A 16,764-nucleotide genomic window follows, 5' to 3' on the forward strand; every position below is an offset into this window, starting at 1 on the left:
GCAGCCCTGAAATTATCTATTTTGAAAGAGGACCCTTTCTTCATTATAAGGCCAGTATTTTTTTTTTATGTTTAGGTTTAGTTATGAACATGAGAATAAAAAAGTCCCGCAAGCAAAAGGAAATATTTTTTTTTGATAAATCAATTATTAACATTTGTACATTCTTTTTTTATGCTATCCTAATAGGCTCCTTACCACTGGACACATAATGCTTACAAATAGGAAAGTAGAACATTTAATTGCTTATTTCATCATCTGCCAGATTGGGCAAGTTATATAAATTTTGTGATGTTGATCAAAATATATTTTAAAAAATCAATTCTTTAAAAGTCTTTCAATACATCTTCATTTTCTTAATATGTGTTAGGTGAATGTGCAGACATTGTTCTAAAATTTACTTGATGCCTAAAATTATAATTCCTATCATAAAACAGACAACCTCACAGGGAGTATTGCTGAGTAGGGTAAACATTTTTTCAATTAAGTGTAAAATAATTTTTCTGGCTGATACAAATGATACTACATATATGTGTATATTCTTGCCTTTTAATAGTTGAATTTTTTTTTTATTTCTTCACTTCAGGTTATTGTTTATTTCTTCCTCAAATGGACTTCACTTCTCCCATAGTTTTATTCATTACATCTGATGCATAAGCAACCATTTTCTGAAGAATGATGCTTAGACTGAAAGCTATAACAGAGACCTAAACAATGTCCCTGGCAATGTGCAATAGCTACCGCGGGCAGTTTAAAACCTGGGGGAGGAAAATAATTTACAGTTACTTTTGAAACGAATACATAATTATCTCACCAGCATGTCATTGTGCAACAAAGTCGTCAGCATTTTATTTGTCCTTTGAACGGGTGAAACGTTTTGAATGGCACTCTTATCGATGAATTTTACACTAAACCATGCTAAATTCTTGGATCTAGCTTTATTTACCCGCAGTTTCATCTAAAAACCGGAAGTGCGAGTTCGTAAATTTGAAATCTCGATCCCGACTCAAATTTGACATCGGAAAGAAAAAAATTGTTTTATTTTTTTTTAAAAGTTCAAAACCTTGAGCGGAGGGTTTGTAAAACTGATAATAAAATAAATCCTGGCCTTAGATATGTAATTAGATCATTAGCATATTAACCAAGAGCAAAGGATAAGATGTTCAAAGAATTCATACATTTCACTATATAATCATTAGAGCCCCACCCTAAAACAAGAACCCCTGACGCTGGGGCCATAAAATTCACAACTTTGGTAGAGGCACTCTTGCTTATCATAACTATGTACTTAGTTAGTTTATTTAATACCCAGGAGCAGAGAACAAGATTTTCAAAGAATTAATGTATTTTCACTATATAATCAATAGAGCCCCGCCCTAACACCAGAACCCCTGACCCTGGGGCCATAAAATTCACAATTTTGGTAGACGCACTCTTGCTCATCATAACTATGTACTTAGTTAGTTTATTTAATACCCAGGAGCAGAGAAGAAGATTTTCAAAGAAATAATGCATTTTCACTACCTACTTATTTAGCCCCGCCCTAGCACTAGAACCCCTAACCCTGGGACCATGAATTTCACAATTTTGATAGAGGACTCGTAGCTGATTACAATCATGCAAACAGTTTGACTGCTTGATGTCCAGGGGTATAGAAGAAGATTTTTAAAGATTGCACTAATTTTAGTGGTTTTGGCCCCACCCCTCAGGCCCCAGGGGGGCAGGGATCATGAAATTCACAATTTTTGTTCCCCTTCACCCATAGATGCTTTGTACCAAATTTGGTTGAAATTGGTTCAGTGGTTGCAGAGAAGAAGCTGAAAATGTTCAAATGTTAACGCACGACGAACGACGCACGACGAACGACGACGGACGAAAACAGATAGCAATAGGTCACCTGAGTTTACTCAGGTGACCTAAAAATCTGTAGCTCTTTCTTGGTAGATGGTGACAGCTCTATATACCAAATATACTGTTGTAGGTTAGAACTTTATATAATTAGATAAAACCTCACAAGAGTTCTGCTTTTATTTATTTCTTTTATATACTTACACAATACATTCCATAAAAATATGTAATTTATACATGAAAGGAAAAAAAAATTCTTGGTCAATGTGTTACTTAGGTGGACAAATCTGTTAATTTGAAGGAGAAAAACAATCTGGAAAAATGGAAAATGATAAGTTTCATAGATTACTTTTAATTCTTTAAGATGATTCTAGTTTATGATTGTGTATTGCATTCATTTTTACCTTATAAACAAGAAAACAACGAGATTACTTCTTGGTTTCGAAACTGCACAATATGCCAAGTCAATAGTTACTATATCTTTAGATATGCACATACATGTGTTATTATCAATATTTGTAGTACAGATGTACAATAAAGTTTAGAAAAGCATAGTTGTTTATGTTCAAAGATGTAGTTGATCATAGATTGACATATCTTGGATAGCTTCAGAGATCGACAGGTATTCATTTTTCTGCATTGCACCACACTTATCAACTTTAGAAATTCCATCGTATGTCTTACTCTCAAAACCCCTATTTATTTCATTTACATAAACATCTACAGTGTTCTTTGAAGTGTTCTTTTCGCTCAATATATTTGGTGGCAGGTCCTTCTGATTATCCTCTCTTCTAAATACAACAGTTTTGTTGTTATCTACAAAAGAACAATCCAAAAATAATACGTAGAATTATGAAAACAATAATGTTAAACGATATACATGAATTCAAGAGAATGAAGCGATTGCAGAAGTATCTGATTGACAGGCATATGGGTGTAACTAACGTATAGAAGGAATTTCGATGAGATCATATGTAGTTAAGGAATACGATATAACTTAATTTGGGGCAGTTTACGCTTTATAAAACGCGAAAGCGAAGCGGATTAAAAAAAACGTAAGCTGCCCCAAAATATGTTATATCGTACAACATAAGTTGAAATTAGCTTCATTCCTTAACTGAAAAAATACCTGTCGTTCAATTTTTTTTTCATATTTTGTATCTCTCTTATTAAGTATGTCCCACATACCTTAAAACAGATATGTCAATAGGTTTCTAGACTTACTTTTGAGATATTGAGTGACAAATACGAACCCTACAGTGTCTAAGTGAAGTTATGATTCTCCGTGTTTCTAGGCTCATTACTCGGTCGATAATGAATTTTTTCAGCATAGATAAAAAATATGTCAGCGAAAATGTGTCTTTTAAAATATGTCAGAGTATGAATATGGTTAATCTTGAAAAGCAAGATTTTTCTGTCACACAGCATCTGGAGACGGAAAGTTGTGTACTTTTCTTAAACAACTTAAACAACAAAAAAATTATTTGCAAAAAATCCTATCATTCAGTATTTGAAAATTTACGTCGAAATGCAAGTTCGTCGTGTTATTGATTAAGTGTACAAATATCGATTGGTGAAGCTGAGCTTAATATTGTACAGGGCACAGTTAAACAAGACATAAGCATGAAAAAAAGTGTCATATTTACATTTTTCGAGTACGGAAAAACCAAACTATGACGTCACACATTTGAGAAATAAGCGAAATAAGACACAACTACAAAATATTTCCGTCAATAACCATGGGAAAATATTTTTTGTGTTCTGTAATTCACAAAATTCCCCACCATGTACTGATTATGACCCGTTTTTATGATATTATACGACCCGTGCTTTACCGTACGCGTGTATAATCTTACTGTACTAAGAGATCAACTATGACGTCAACGACTCGCTGGACGCGCAGTGTAGGGAAATAGAAGAGTGAATCAATCTATTCCGTAATCTGATAATATTTGCAAGAAAGTTTGAATGTTTTTTAAATATTTTATAAAACATGTTGAAATCAAACAAACAGTCATTTTTTTTATAAATACTGTGGTTTCAATCTGTTTTGTACATATTTTATCAGAGATTATGACGTAATTAAACTAAGTCATGTGACCATACATCCTCAACATGAGTGAAAAAATTCTCGAAGGAGGTATTAAACAACAAACAAACATACTATTAGAATTATATGCAGTGCATTGTCCCTGTGAATAAAACATTTAATTTATGGTTTTGTGTGAATAAATGAACATAAAAATTATATAATTTTGACTTTACCGTTTTCCTTTGAATGTATTTTCTGCTTTTTGTAAGCAAGTCTTTTTCTCCTAGAAAGAAGAGGAGATAAATAACAATTCGATTTAAAAACAAAAGCAATAAAAATGATTTTAAAGTAAGAAACGTTACTGTGAAGGGAATGTAATGGCGTACAATTTACGGAATATAATGTGAAATTGATTCGTATAAAATCTGACATACATGTAGTGTGCTGAGGCAGATATGTAAAGTTAGCTTCTAGTTAAGCGCTATATCTACATGATTACAAGAAGTGAATTAGAGTACAGTAGTTTTTAGCAATTAGCTACTTGCAAGTAACCACGACAAATAGGCAAAGTAAGCAACTTGTTACATCTACTGGCTACTACATGTACTTTCGACCAATCTTAGAAGTCAGTTACAGATGTACTGGTAGTGTTTTACTCACATGCCGAAGCAAGTTACAAATAGCTTTATTCACATCTTATGCCAGTTACTACATGTAGTAGCTAACTTTACCCACTCGTCCTATATCGCAAATCACTACTAGCCAGTTACTAGAAACCAAATAGTGGTAGATACAGTTACTTTTTTACTAGTAGCTAACTTTACCCACTCGTCTTATATAGCAAATTACTACTAGCCAGTTAGTAGAAGCCAAATAGTGGTAGATACAGTTACTTTTTTACTAGTAGCTAACTTTACCCACTCGTCTTATATAGCAAATTACTACTAGCCAGTTAGTAGAAGCCAAATAGTGGTAGTTACAGTTACTATTTTACTAGTAGCTAATAATTTTACCCCACTGTCATATTCAGTAACTACTACTCAGTGACTAGTAGCTACATATAATTTAATATATCTTGTAAAAAAAAAATTCTAACTGCGACTTTTGCTAATTTGGACACAATTTTAAAAAAATTCTTATTTAGATAACAACCATTTCAATTAACTTGTAAAGCTATTTACACATGCACTTACACGACAAGTAACCAGGAAAAAAAACAACTTACATGTAGTATGTTATTTAAATTGCCGTAAAAAAAACTCTGACATTTAAAGAGATAACTCTTTACTTATACGATTTTTTTATCCCCTTCAAATAAATTCAAGCATTACCTGTTATATATTACAATAGCGAAGACAATACCAAAAACAAGAATAACAACAGAAGATCCAACACCTGCTCCAAGACCGACTGAAGTAGGATACAATGCGTCACTGCTATCTAGATCTGAAGTATACATACATAAATGGCATCCATTGAATGTTTTGTTACTAGATCTGACATTAAGTATACAAATGAGATCATTTTTTAAATAATTTATTCTGACAAGTGAAACAGTTATTTAATATATTTATTTACAAACATTTGATTGCAGTCATTGAAAACTATTTCTTACCTGTACATTTATCTCCTTTCCATCCATTTGCACAACTACAGTTTCCATTTATCCGTGCACAGCTCTTAGAAAGACATCCTGATCCACAATTTTCGTGACAATTTGTGCCAAACTTTCCTGCTACACAGCCATTATCACAATACCCTGTTACTATGTTACATCCTTTATAACAACCGGGGTTACAATGTTCATTGCAAGCCTCCTTGAAGAATCCCGTTTCACATCCATTGGTGCATGTTCCTGTGACATTATTGCACAGCTGTCCTTTGCAGTTGATACTGCACTTCTCAGAACAATTACGGCCAATGCCTGAATCATCGCATTCTGAAGTTATTAAAATTCATGTATGTTTTTTTTTCATTTGTTATACTTGGGTTGGTTGATATTACACTTATATAATTTAAAGGGGAATATCAAATCAAAATGAAACAATTATGATCAGAAACTGTGGCAAGAAATAAATTGAAATTGAAAAAGGTGTTCCACGAATATCATTACTATCTCGCAGATTTTAAAACAATATCGCTTCAATGTTGCATACAACAAAGTGAACATCCTATTACAGTAAGATTTATGTGAAACCTAAAGACACTTACTGTTACAAAATTCTCCTGTCCAGTTTGATTTACATCCATTATAGCATTCTCCAGTATGGAAATCGCAAGTATTAAATTGACAAAATGAACTGCACGTCTGATTACAAAATGGACCATAGTAGCCATTTATACATCCAGTGCAAGCACCAGAAGATCGATTACAGCTCTGCGGATTACATTGCGAACTACACAGATGATCACATTTGGGTCCATAATAAAGTTCTTTGCATCCGTTGGTGCAATGTCCGGAAAATGAATCACATGATCTATTTTGGTAATTGGCACTACATGCTACAAATTTAAAAAATAAAGTTTATTGTAATCATTTATACCTTACATTACGATTGAACTAATTTTCGTTTGAATGGATACTTATTAAACAAGTAGGTTTGTTTCTATTCACTTACAGCATGAACCATCAATGATACTGCAAGGGACACATTTACAATCTTCGCACAACTCTCCAAATTTTCCCACGCTGCAACCTGCAGATAATGCATGCTACATTGATCAAAATGTTTCAACCAAGTATAAAAAAAAAAAAATAGAACACACGCACTGCATTTATCATTTTCTAACGTTTAACTGACCGTTTTTTCCAAAAGAAGTTGTGATGTAAAATAATAATGAAAAAGTTAAGGGTTTTTGGAGAGGCATCGGCTAAAAGAATATATGAATTTGAAATTTTTTACCTCAGATGAATAGGAGTTCGTCTATGCAATAAGATGTTGAGATACAGAAATTCATTACAAAAGCTTAAAGACTTCTAGAGATATCCTCAGATAATGAAAGGGTAAGACCGAAAAAAAATAGTGAGACAGACGAAGGGCAGACCAAAAACAATACATGTGTATTCATCACAAGCGGATGACAATTACCATAAACCTCTATTTCACATATTTCTAAAATAGCCCCTTCTATTGGATTATCTTCTGGAGCGTCATAGGAAGTTCCCACAATGATGTATCTCGCTGTGTGCTTACAGGGAATGTCTATCACAGCCGGAGGTACATCCGGTTCTTCTGTTTCGTCCTTGTGACAGCGTATTCTTTGTGATGTTGAAGGCACACTTGCTGAAGAGTTAGACACGTCTAAGTAGAATTGCCGAAAACGATAAGGAGGCCAATTTACTAAAATAATATCAAATGATCAAGCAATATCTTCCTGCGATATATCTCAAAAATATTAATGATAAAAGTTAACACCAAGACAAAATTAATTATTTACCCGTTAACTTTGAATACAAAGGAGTCTAGTGCAAAACTTAATAAGCGTCGTGTTTGCATCTAATCCAAAGAACTAATAAGAGGCATTATATTTCATTCCTAAAAATATCTTACAACTGAAAAAAAAATTAAGCGCAAGAGAGTCATTTTTTTAAAGTTAGGTCATAAACAGTCTCCCTTCAAGCTAAATAACTCAGATACAGTAAGGAATAAAGGAAAGTAAGTAATATTTCATATCTTTTGGAACGTGGAACTCGAAGCACTTCATCACGATTTTAAAAAAAAGAATGATACAAAATTTTACGTTTTGTTATTTCATCAGGATTATGGATATTAAAGAATTAAGAGCCTACGAACGTGTGTAAACTACAGTAGGACACAGTGATACATTTACAAGGGAGAACATTTTATTCCTTTATATTAAGGGAAGAATTGTTCAGATTAATGCCATTCATGCAACAACAGGCAGGCGATATAAATCCGAATACAATATAACGAAGAACTTCATGGTCTTTCACGTAAGTAAACATGTACCAAACTGAAGAACATCCCGACACTCTATTCATGTACTTTTTATGTTGTTATTATATTCCCGCTCCTAAAGAGGTACCTTGCATTTATGTATGTGTTCCTTTCTGTCTGTCTGTTCGTCCATGTGTCTGTCCGTAACAAAATTTTGGTCGCATTTTTCTCAGCAATACAACTTATCGCAGATGCTTGAAATTTTAGCAGATTTTATGCTAATGCAAGCTATATGATGGGATCAATTTTCCAAAGCTAATATGAACTTTCTGTTAATCTCTGCAACTGTTCATTCCATACATAACATTGTTGCAGTAGTTTTCTCAGAAACTATTCATCGCAGATGTTTGAACCTTAACACTTTCTTTGTCGAAGCATTCCATATGTTCTTATTACTAGTACATGATAAAATAATTCTTATCTTTCTGATTGGCTGAGATCCAACTATCTGGAAGAAATACCACGTTGTTTTTACCTTCAAGGTTAATACAAGGATTTATTTCATCTACATTGATCTAAAAATAGATCGGGAAATTCCAAATTGATACAAACTGTTTTGGAAAACTATTTAAACGGCTTTTACTTTTTTGCATGTGAACAAAACATCAGCGAATGTATATTTTCGGGTTAGGGTGGTTAGAGGGGATGCAGGCACCCCTTCCGACACTTTTCCTGAACAACAATTTTTACTTTTTTTTCGGCTGTCAGTTTCTCTGATAATACTCCTTTTCTTATCTATCCTCTTAAAAGACTGACATTATATCTTTTTTTTTCATGGCAACTAAAATAGATCAAAAACATTTCCAATCGATACGACTGGTAAGGTTAATTTACCTTTAAATTCTGCTTCTCTTTTGTACCTTGCTAAGATCTAGTTAAATGATTTGAGCTGTACATATCATGTACATACATTTTCGGTGAATCATATAATAAAACAATCACTACTGTTTTTTGGGTCAATACATCTTCGAAGTAAAATCTTCACCTCACCCTTCGGGCTCTGTGAATATTGTACTCTTCAGATGGCTAAATCATTGTATTGACCTAAAACAAAAACAGCAATAATTGTATATTAGCAACTTCTCATCATAGATGCTTGCAAGTTTAGCACATTCTTTGCTGAGGCATGCCATATGGTGGGTTTTATTCTTATTCAAATCCGATGTCTAGATCTGTCCGTACCATACATAACAAATTTTCCTCGCAGTTTTCTCATCAGCTACCTATCTTACTTAATTTCAGCAATATAAATTTGTGTTTGATATTTTACACACAACAAGAAAAATAACCCATTTGGAATAGTTAGATGCATGAGGTATTCGCGATTTAGTTTGTGCGGGTGCTTAATACCCAGAAGCAAAGAATGACATTTTCAAAAAATTAATCCATTTTCACTATATAATTAATAGAGCCCCGCCCTAACACCAGAACCCCTGATCCTGGGGCCATAAAATTCACAATTTTATAAGAGGCACTCTTATTCAACATAACTATGTACTTGTTTAGTTTATTCAATACCCAGAATCAGAGAAGAAGATTTTCAAAGAATTAATGCATTTTCACTATTTAATCATTAAAGTTCCACCCTAACATCAGAACCCCTGACCCTGGGGTCTAAAACTAGCAATTTTAGAAGAGGCACACTTGCTCATCATAACTATATACTAAATTACTTAATACTCAGGATCAGAGAAGAAGATTTTCAAAGAATTCATACATTTTCACTACCCCCCCCCCCTCCCTATCACCAGAACCAATGACCCTGGGGCCCTAGAGTTCATGATTTTGGTAGAAGAAACAACATTTTGACTGCGATGTCCAAGAGTTAAGAAGAAGATTTCTCAAAGATTGCACTAATTTTAGTGGTTTTGCCCCCCCCCCAAGGCCCCAGGAAGGGGGGGGGGGCAGGGACCATGGAATTCACAATTTTTGTTCCCCTTTACCCACAGTTGTTATATGCCAAAACTGTTTGAATTTGGTTCAGTAGTTTCAGAGAAGAAGCTGAAAATGTTCAAATGTTAACGCACGACGAACATCACGGACGAAAACGGATAGCAATAGGTCACCTGAGTTTACTCAGGTTACCTAAAATAAATAACGTCATGTGACTGGGTTTTGAAGTAGATCATAGGCTTTCAGGTATTGTATACGAGTACGTTTGACGTATGAATTTATAACACAGCAATAAAATTTGGCAACTGCAAGAGATTATGTTTTGATTAATAAGGAGAAAGACATCGGTAAGTATTTTGCTCACATTTACTGTCATTTCTGTAGTATATTTTCACAGATTTCAAACTAAAATAATCTTTAAGATCCACTTGAAACCAAGCTTCCGGGAATCCTGAACCAGTGTGTGAACATATCGTGTAATCTGTGCCAGTCCTGCCATCCACTGCAAATTCTGCAGAAAACCATTCATGCATTGAGCTTAACGAAGCTGTTGTTGTACTTCTCCTGCATAAGTTCTCTGAATACAAAATGTAATTATTTGATGTAGAATAAATAATTATATATTTAGCATCTGAAAATTATAACTAAAATACTTATAAAGTGAAAACAGATCATGTCAGAGGAGCTGATTTAAAAGGATTGAGTCATATATTGAAGTTTTTCAAAATATGTACACTGTACATTGATTGTCGTGCATATTATCTTAGTAATTCAAGAGTTTTTATGTTTTTTGTCTGATAAGAAAACCACTTAGTTTATTACTCATAAATGGATTGTACTTGAAACTATTTATTTTCATTTCGCCAATACAATACCAAGTCGTCTGTACACTGCATCTAACTTCTAAATGTTTAATGAACTTTTTTTAAGTTATAAAAAAATGTCTACAATAACTGATTTCTTTAATTTGTAGTTAATGATGCATATTTTAGTACGTTGTTGCGTAAATTTTGTGAAAGTATCCCATCAGATTTTAAAGCAAAGTAATAATGACATAATAAACCCCAAAAATAAAAATTCACATAAAATAATTACTATGGAATAAGAAAACCTCTGGCTTTGATTTATGTAAAACATCGTTTCCTCATGGATACAATGAACCTCTTCATAAAGGTTTGACTATCTGCCGCCGCACGTGTTGTATCTTTCTAGATCATGAAACTGTGTGGAAGAAGAGGGGGGGGGGCGTTGACATTCCTATTAAAAATCCTACATGTGGTAAATGGGGGTCAGATCCGGTGATTGGGCAAGCCAGGGTATCACACAGATGCCTTTTGGTCAACACTTAAACCTCCTTGGGCATCTCGAACGTACGTAACCTCTTCAAGAAGGATTCAGACGGTGTAAGGTGATGTTAAATTGCAATTAGTATACTATTCTGTTGCCATTTTCTAGTAATTTTTGTTTAATCTGTTTATAAAGTGGTTCAGGACCATGCAACAATCTTTATTCTTGTTTTGGCACGCAACAGTGGATTTCAGATGGACCGGAGATCAAGATCCCTTCCGGTTGGATTAAATATTAGTCCGAGGCTTTCAAATTGTTGTAAGTTGTTGATGAAAATAATGCAGAAACAATAAAAAAAAAATGTTTGATTTGCTTTCTATGCTGGTTATTTATTCTAAAAGGTAATATCAAGGGCAAATAAGCACTAAAATAAAAGTGAGTATGACTTGTTGTAGGGTCAATCCGGATACCAAACTTTTAATGGCTTTAATCCCTCTCTTAATGGTCAGTTTAGTCAGGTTTTATGTTTCTTATTTAACCAGTTGTTTAGGATCGGTAATAACCACAAAAAGTAGGTGATTACTAAAAGCATGTGCCGCTAAGTACCACTTTATTGTTTTTAAGTTTCGTCACAGGACTTTGATTTTTGTCGATGATACTTGGACTTATTAAATTTAATTAATTTAGGAGAAACTATATCTATGCAGTTCTTTGTTCTCACATAAAAAAATAGTATCCAATATACTTCATAAAAGAAACACGTTAAAACGAAACATATTAACATTGTTACTTGCTATTAAGTTTAATATTCATGAGTCAATACAAATCATATTACGAACATGTAACAACTTAATAGTATTTGGATAATTCAACACTATTCCATTCACTAGTCAAAAAGAAAAACAATCTACTGTTTGAAATTTTTATCATTATAGAAGGGAATACATACTCTGATTATTACATCATAAAGTCAAAATTGAATACAGAAAAAAATATCATTTCTATACATACCAAAACAGAAGATGGACATGAAGAAATTAATCAAGATGACAAGCGAAATGAATGAAACAGCCATTTTAGATATAAGGAAACTAAATGCATACAGGACGTAAATGAAAACATTTCTATGAAATGAAAGACACACCTTAAAAAGAAATATTGTTTACACATACCAATTAAATATCGTAATCGTAGCTCCATGAATTTTCAAGTGAATAGTGCAGGTCTTGCGTATATGGATGAGACTAGTGGCGAATACAAGTCTAAATTGGTAACCCTTCACTGGTAAATGATATTTAAATGAGTAAACAATTCTTGAACTTGATAAAAACAACACAGAATCAACCCGATGATACAATAGTTTTCTCCATGTCTGCCTATCAATCTGTCTGTCACAGTTTTCCGCCTTGGTATTCACTTGAAATAATGTTTTCAAACTTCACAGCGACGATCAAATTTCAATTCATGAGAACTGTAAGGGTTTCTACATTGGCACTCTATGTTTCTTAAACATGATTTTGAAAACATCCTGGCCAACTACATAAGGAATGATTTTTTATCATCATTCCTATGTATTTCTTTCATATTCTTTCTTATTCTATGAATTAAAATATAATAATTCAAAAGCATTCAAAGCAAAAGTAACTTTTATATTTGTAAAATTGAATAGTTACGTAAGATCTTTACATCATGATAAGACATTTAGTTTAACCTTTAATCGTTTAAATAAAGATTTTCTTGTGCTTAATTTTTCCTTCAATACAACACGTCAAAGTTTAAAGACTATTTTATAATAAGTGAGAAATGTGTATCTATTTCTCTCAAGTAAGAAATCTTTCATGTCTGCATATTACTAAATTTGACTTCTGATGAACAAAGCAGCAAGTACAAGAGTTGTGTTAAACATATCATATATGTAACAATAAACTATAATTACGCGGAAATTTATCCACTATGTGCCAAACTGAAAGTCATTTTTTAGAAGTAATCTGATATTTTCAATACCAATGATCAAATATGTGCAAATCATAACCATTTATATTTTCTCCAATATGGCAAATAATATTCGAAATATTACAGGAACAGATGTCTTGGAAGTAGAAAAGTATGATTAGGATAATATTGAGTTTTCTTACTTGCAAAAATGTAATATTGTAGTCTGCATTTGTTAAAACAAAGTTTCGGGGTGTACGGTATATAGTTTTTCTGTCTGTCTGTCTGTTTGTCCACAAAAACTTTAACCCTGCCCATAAATTTGATTTAGATGAGCTATGACTTCATTTATCACATGTTTATTCCTTGTGACAAGACATTTATTTGGGTAACACCAAATTTGACATTTTGACCTTGAAGTTTGACCGACTTTTACACAAAAATTCTATTTGGCATATCTTTTGAACGGGACATTTATACTTTAAATATGCATTCTTTGTGGAAAGACCTTTCATAGAATACCAACAACCCTGACCTTGGAGATTTCCGTACTGATGAAAAACTTTACCCTTGGCCGTAACTTTTGAACGGTAAGGAATAGGGCCCCATTCTTCATATCCTTATGAGAAGACCCTTCATTAGATATCAACAAATTTGACCCTTTGACCTTGGAGTTTGACCTACTTTTAAAAAGAAAACTTTGACCATAACTGATTAATCGTTAAGGCTAGTGCTTTCATACTTAACTTATTTAATTTCTGTGACAAGACCTTTCATTTGATAGCAAAAATTTGAGACATTGACCTTGGGGGTTGACCTACTTTTTAAAACTTTTAACCTTGGTCATAACTTTTGAAGGGAGGGCTAGGGCGTTCATACTTCACATATGCACTCTTTGTGCCAAAACCTTTCATTGGATACCAACTAACTTGATCTTTTGACCTTGAACTTGGAGATTTCCGTACTTATGTGAAAACTTTTAATTTGGCTTACTTTCATATTTCACAATTGCTTTTCTTGTGAGGATACCCTACTTTTGGTATTAAGATTTGCATTTAAGAAAAGTTTAATGTTCGCTATGTTGACATATGTTGACATCAGGGTTTCACAAACAGATTTTGTTAATGTTTTGCAACGCGTATACATATTTAATGCTGCGACGCTGTAATTTTAAATACATTTTTTTCAAAAGGAATATGCATTTCAAACATTAAAATTTAATTCGCATGATTTTGTTTTCTGTTTCTAAACAGAAAAATTACATATATTTATAGTTTTTGTAGTAAGGTTCCTTCTGAAAACAAAGAGAACGATAAAGGAGTTTGAACTTTCTATTCAATAATGTGTTTTTGTAGACATTTTTCACACTGAACTGTCTACTTTTTTTCATTTTCTAAATCATAATAAAGAGCAAAAAGCGGGTGTGACAAATTGACAGGAAAAGCTTACTTTTCCATGACACATGTAGACATTTCCTTACAGGTTTTCTCATAATTTGTTTAGTTTAAAACTTTAAGTGTGTTTTGTCAGATTCATTCATTTTTCATCGGGAAAAAATCAATGAGCCTTTAGGTCGACAGGCATAAGGCCATTCCAAGTTTTTTCTCTGTTTAGCGTCCACCCATCTTTCAAAAACCTACCTACCTATTCGCAAAAAACACACAAGCCAAACTATAAAACACAAGCTTAAAAGTTATTAAAAATGACGTCCTTCAAATGATTTGATCTAACTAAATTTCTTTAATAGAAAAAACATCTATTTTTAACCAGAAACAAGGGATTAAATGCTTAAAATACACCACCCAATATAACTTACTGTACAGAATTATTTGAAGAAATTTACAAAATTAAAAAGTTTCGACTAAATTTATAAATTTAAGGACTCCTAATGTTGTTTGTTTTTTTCTTATATGGGGTATCAAAAACCAAGGCGCACGTGGACGCTAAACATAGAAAAAACTTGGAATGGCCTAATGCATAAAATATGCATCAATTACTTATTGACAGTTCGCTAATGGTAGGTCACTCACTTCTTGAGCGGGCTATATTTTTGCAGCTATGGGGGACCAAGTTTGATTCTCGCGCCCCTTCAACTAAAGACTCAATAATATATAGGTAGTAGCAATACCTTAACCGAGTGCGGGCAGCTAGATGTACATGTACAAGTTAAAGTCATGTGTCTTTTGAATAAAAACTGAAATCATCCGAGGCCCCCTATCACGACACGGCGTAGCACGAAAACTGCACCCCCTCTATTGCTCAACGGTCTTGAGTATCAAACATAGAATTAAATCCGAGGCTCTTTATTGGTAGATTTTGACATCTCTATATACCCAACACACTGTTGTAGGTTAGAGCTTTATACACTTACATAGAAACATTACAAAAATAGGGTTCTGCTATTCTATTTCTTTAAAATACTTACACAATACATTCCATAAAAATATTTATTTTATGCATGAAAGGGAAAAAGGTTCTTGATCAATGTGTTACATAGGCGCACAGATCTGTTAATTTGGAAAAAAAAATATGGAAAATTGAAAATGATTACTTTCATGGAAAACTTTTAATTCTTAAAAATGATTCTTCTAGTTTATGATTGTATAATGCATTCATTTTTGTTCTGATAAATTATTCGTGAAAAAAGAAATCAACATGTCTTTTACTTGTTAAAGATTACCTCTTGGCTTAGAAACTCCACAATATGTGGAATTAATAGTACATGTAACATTATTTAGATATACACATATATGTTTTATTATCAATATTTGTTGCAAAGAAGCACAATAAAGTTTAGGAAGTTCATATTTGTTAATGTTAAAGGTGGAGTTGATCATAGATTGACAAATCTTGGATCGTTTCTGAGATCGACAGATATTCATTATTCTTCTTTACACCACACTTATCAAACATCTGAAATTTCATCGTATGTCTTACTCTCAAAACCCCTATTTATTTCATTTTCGTAGATATCTCCAGTGTTCTTTGACGTGTTCTTTTCGCTTAATATATTTGGTGGCATGTCTTTCTGATTATCCTCTCTTTTATATTCAACTGTTTAGTTGTTGTCTACAGAAGAATAATCAAAAAATAATCCGTATAATTAGGAAAACAATCATTAAGTAGCGGTCTCCGTAAGAATCATGCAAAATTCATTATAGGTGGCATACTCATAATTCAAAATTAATTTAAAAAGAAACTAATTTTTAGCAAAAGGGTGCTTCAAATTCATTTAAACCAAATATACCTTTTGTTTTTGTTTATTTACTTTAAATTTGGACTTTTTATCACATGGATAGCAATATCAGATTTCCTATGTAATCTATGTAAATCAAAAATTTTAAAATATTCTATTACCAGTTAAACCCATATTTTTGGTATTAAAAATCTTAATATTTGTGGTTTTATGTATTTTATTATCAAAATTAATTATTTTGAAACCCATGCATCTCTTTGTAAAGACGGGTAATAAAACTTTGTAAGTTTATCCCAAATTGCCCCCCTTTGTGGAACTCTTCAGCGTTGAAGTTACAATAGCAGCAGAAACAATATGGCAGATGAAGATCCTAACTGCCTAACTCAGGACAGACACGCATATCTGCAGTCTTTCCTTGTTTACTGACACTCCATGCCAATATTCACCGGATAGTGCAGAGTTAGTCTACTTGAAAGATTGTAATAGATCAGTTTCTGGCCATTTGAGGTTTCTGAATTTACTTCTTATGATGAGATGTACATCACAGATGGACTGTTGATTTGTTTACGAGTTGGTTTTCTATCTTATTAATATTCCATATTTTGCCGTCTGTCCCTATC

The 16,764-nt window shown here is 32.8% G+C and overlaps 1 protein-coding gene and 1 long non-coding RNA gene across 2 annotated transcripts; both read right to left on the reverse strand.

Annotated features, from left to right (window-relative positions):
* Positions 1–2,530: 2,530 nt before the first annotated feature.
* On the reverse strand, positions 2,531–5,310 carry LOC134262972 (uncharacterized). The gene is made up of 3 exons (XR_009991153.1): positions 5,209–5,310; positions 4,111–4,160; positions 2,531–2,661 (listed from the first exon to the last, which is right to left on the reverse strand). It is a non-coding gene; the product is annotated as an uncharacterized LOC134262972 (long non-coding RNA).
* A 171-nt stretch (positions 5,311–5,481) lies between these two features.
* LOC134262971 (multiple epidermal growth factor-like domains protein 10) lies at positions 5,482–10,282 on the reverse strand. The gene is made up of 3 exons (XM_062745285.1): positions 10,094–10,282; positions 6,967–7,218; positions 5,482–5,816 (listed from the first exon to the last, which is right to left on the reverse strand). Exons 1-3 carry the CDS (start codon positions 10,260–10,262, stop codon positions 5,482–5,484), a joined length of 756 nt encoding a protein of 251 aa, XP_062601269.1. The 5' UTR covers positions 10,263–10,282.
* Positions 10,283–16,764: the final 6,482 nt, after the last annotated feature.

This window comes from Saccostrea cucullata, unplaced genomic scaffold, assembly GCF_032062105.1.
Source record: "Saccostrea cucullata isolate Sc308-1 unplaced genomic scaffold, CSIRO_AGI_Scuc_v1 ctg11659, whole genome shotgun sequence".
NCBI classification, from domain to species: domain Eukaryota; kingdom Metazoa; phylum Mollusca; class Bivalvia; order Ostreida; family Ostreidae; genus Saccostrea; species Saccostrea cuccullata.